The sequence below is a fragment of the Musca autumnalis genome, unplaced genomic scaffold (assembly GCF_047663935.1).
Source record: "Musca autumnalis isolate F117 unplaced genomic scaffold, ASM4766393v1 scaffold_3, whole genome shotgun sequence".
In the NCBI taxonomy this organism is placed as follows: domain Eukaryota; kingdom Metazoa; phylum Arthropoda; class Insecta; order Diptera; family Muscidae; genus Musca; species Musca autumnalis.
In genome coordinates, this window is record NW_027411866.1 from 194490068 (window position 1) to 194493622 (window position 3555).

The window sequence follows — 3555 nt, forward strand, 5'->3', positions numbered from 1 at the left end:
TATATACACTTTCATACTGGCAAAATGTGCCTCATCGAAATAACGGTTTTAGACTTGGACGAAATGTGTTTCAGACAATTTGGAGTCGATTTAGCAATGCCCGTCTGTCTGTCTGTCTGTCGGTCCACAATTTGGTCTTCGTAATATTTTCTGGAAACTTAGTTTAAGTTCGACGATAAGCCATATGGTTCCGCTCCTTCAGGTACCTCCCCCATAGAAGTTCGGAAAAATTGTGCGCACGATAACTCATGATGGGAGTGACCAATTTGGTCCATACTTTACACATCCTAAAATATCTACCAGATATAGATCAGGTTCGAATATGGACTATATTTGTCCACTCCTTCGCGTGCCTCCCCCACAAAAGTTCGGAAAATTTGTGCGCACGATAACTCTGGAAGGAATTAATCATACTTTGCACATCGTGAAACTTCTTCCAGACGTATATGATCCTCCAATATGGACTCAATCGGTCCTCTCCTTCGGACACCTCCCACACAAAATTTCGGCACGTGTTAACTCATTACATTTATCGGGTGTTAAATGTAGCTCCCCAGGTAATACCACGGGGAGGGCAGTGTCCATTTGAGATGGCGGAGGGACCAAGTTTAATCTTCGGCTTTGCCAAGTTAAAGCCGGAAAAGACCGTTGCTTGGTATATTTCATCCCCTACGGCACCCACTAAAATTTTATTAATAAAGTGATTCGATAAAAAAACCTCCGGCTGGTATCTTTCATCCCCTACGGCACCCACTTAGGATTACTAAAATCTTATTTATAAAGCGATTCGACAAAAAATCTCCCTTCTAACCTTCTCATAGTTGATCGTGGCATTGGGTGTTGAGCGCCAAGTAATCACACCTACAATTCACAGCAGTTGAACATTTATAACGATATTCTCGACCCAGATGCGCTGAATTATCCCCGACCGATAGAAAAGTACCAAAAGTTTGACCAACAAACATTTTTCAACCGATGTTTTGTAATTTGGGAATTAAACAAGTAAAAAAGTATCAATCGGCTTTGCCGACAGAGATATACCCTTAGCCTATGTGAATTGGAACTTTCATCTACGGACAGATAGAATGTATTTAGGGTGATTTCAGAATTTTGTGACACTTTTTGAACATACGAACTTGCCGACAAAAATGTGGATTAGGATTAAAGTTTAAAAGTTTTGCGAAGGAAGGAATGGACCGACATAGTGCGTTACGGAAGTGGATCGTATTTTGAGAGTCATATCTTTTCGATAGATGTCGCGCGCACTAGTCATTTCAGTGGGTTATCGTACACCTGTTGGACCAGTATGCCAGGAAGCATAGACTTGTCCACGGAAAACATAATATGTCTGTAAACAGGACCACAAAGAATATCATCAGTATAAATTTCCAAAGGATCTCCGAACAGATCCTAAACTGCACTTGGACACAAATGTTTAACTTTTGTGGTGGAGGTATCCCAAGGGGAGGGCCGATATGGGCCATTTTAGAAGTTAAACTAAGTTTCGACAAAAAATGACGAAGGCCAAATTTTGGACCAAATCGGTTTATCAGTTCGAGAGTTATTGTGCTTTCCAGCTACTACACAAAGTGCCATAGGGATTTCTTACTACTTTCGGGCCGTTTTCCCAAGAAGTATGGACTTGCCCCTTAAACAATTTTACCGTTGTAATTGAGACAGCGATTGCAAGTTCCTTCAACAGAAATCAAAGTTAGGCAAGAGCAGGTCTTAAAGTAAACTTATCCAAAATTTTGTGTGGGAGGTACCCGAAGGAATAGGCAATTATAGTACATATTCAAACCTGATCTATATCTGGTAGATATATTAGGATGCGTAAAGTATGGACCAAATAGGTCCTTCCCTTCAGGAGTTATCGTGCGCACAATTTTTCCGAACATTTTTTAACTTTTGTGGCGGAGGTACCTGAAGGAGTGAACCGATATGGTTTAACTTCGAACTTAAACTAAGTTTGGACAAAGTATTGTGGAGGCCAAATTTTGGATCGAATCGGCAGATCCGTTCGAGAGTTATCTTGCGCTTCAACCACTACACACTGTGTAATAGGGGTGTTTTCATCTTTCAGGCCATTTGCTCAGGAAGTGTGGACTTTCCTCTGATGAAACTTGTACTAAAACAAAAATCAAAGCGATTCGAGACCAGGTCCTAAACTGAACTTTTCCGAAATTTTGTGTGGGAGGTACCCGAAGGAGTGGACCGATTGAGTCCATATTGGAACCTCGTCTAAGTTTTGTAGAAATTTCATGATATGCAAAGTATGGACCAAATCGATTATTCCCTTCAAGAGTTATCGTGCGCACAAATTATCCGAACATTTTACGAACTTTTGTGGGGGACGTACAGGAAGGAGTGTACCGATATAACCCTTCTTCGAACTTAAACTAAGTTTGGACAAAATATTGCGAAAACCAAATTTTGGATCAAATCGGTTCATCCGTTCGAGAGTTATCGTGCTCACCAGCCAGACAGACAGACGGAGGGACATTGCTCCAAACATACTTGGGGTCTAAAACCATTATTTTGATGAGACACATTTTGCCCGTATGAAAGTGTGTATACGCTCGTTTTTCATTTCAAAACTTTTAAAAACAGTAAAAATACAATAAAAACATGTTTGAAATGCATAAAACGTTTATTTTTCCAAAAATTATTATTCTTTTTGGAATCACCAATCTATTCACATATAAATCCAAGCTTTGTGGTACAATCCAAGTCATTCCATTTGAAACCGTCTACATTAGCCCATACGTGTACACAATGTTCATTGCCGCCCAAATTGTCCGGTTGACCTATTGCCCAATATGTGAATGTTACACGATCACCAGTAGATGACCAATAGAATGGGCGATTTGGGTCCTTCTTTGTATTATATTCATCATTTGCTCCTAACCAGAAATTTTTGGGATTTCCTAAAACGAAATATTTCATATTACCACAAAGGTTAGGTATATTGTATTTAGTTCATAGCTCCGCATACCTATATAATCGTTTAATGCAATTAAAAGAGCGCCATTTTTAATTCCATCTTTTACTTCGACAAGTTTTTTGCCTTGACGAGCACATTCGTGTGATGCTTCAAACCAATTGTACTGAAAGTGGGAAATTGTTTTTAATAATTTATTTAGTTTTGGGTGAAAAAACTTACGCTTTGATCTACTTCAATATAAAACGCATCAGCATCAAATGCACGTTCCAAGGTAGGAACAGCTCTTACTGGTGACAAGAGCGTGGCTACTATACAGATATGCAAAGGAATGAATTTTACGATTTTCATTCTGTTCACGACGAGTTTTTAGAGAAAACTAAGCAAAATAAGTTAATCAGTGTAATATTTTTATAAGAAAATAATTTATATCAAACTTTCTAGAGAAATTTAAAAAAAAAATCTGTAAACATAATAAACAACAGCAATGTAAACCTATATAACAGTAAACAGGTAAGATAATATTATGCCCTAGGTAAGCACTTCGGCTATTCATTTTTCTTACATTCAACTAAATAATAAATAATTTGGTAGCATCTGAAATTCTACATAGC

General features: G+C 38.4%; 1 protein-coding gene across 1 annotated transcript; it reads right to left on the minus strand.

The window, feature by feature from the left end:
• Window positions 1-2631: 2631 nt before the first annotated feature.
• On the minus strand, window positions 2632-3326 carry LOC141396873 (lectin subunit alpha-like). Its single transcript, XM_073972554.1, has 3 exons — window positions 3164-3326; window positions 2996-3107; window positions 2632-2927 (listed from the first exon to the last, which is right to left on the minus strand). The coding sequence occupies exons 1-3, from the start codon at window positions 3290-3292 to the stop codon at window positions 2692-2694; spliced, it is 477 nt and encodes a 158-aa protein (XP_073828655.1). The 5' UTR covers window positions 3293-3326; the 3' UTR covers window positions 2632-2691.
• Window positions 3327-3555: the final 229 nt, after the last annotated feature.

What these genes read in the sequence shown, in the direction of transcription:
- LOC141396873 (XM_073972554.1), bottom strand. Translation starts at nt 3,292, where the DNA reads ATGAAAATCGTAAAATTCATTCCTTTGCATATCTGTATAGTAGCCACG. An exon ending in ATATTGAAGTAGATCAAAGC is followed by an intron (nt 3,108 to 3,163) that starts GTAAGTTTTTTC and finishes TCCCACTTTCAG; the next exon opens with TACAATTGGTTTGAAGCATC. An exon ending in TGCATTAAACGATTATATAG is followed by an intron (nt 2,928 to 2,995) that starts GTATGCGGAGCT and finishes ATTTCGTTTTAG; the next exon opens with GAAATCCCAAAAATTTCTGG.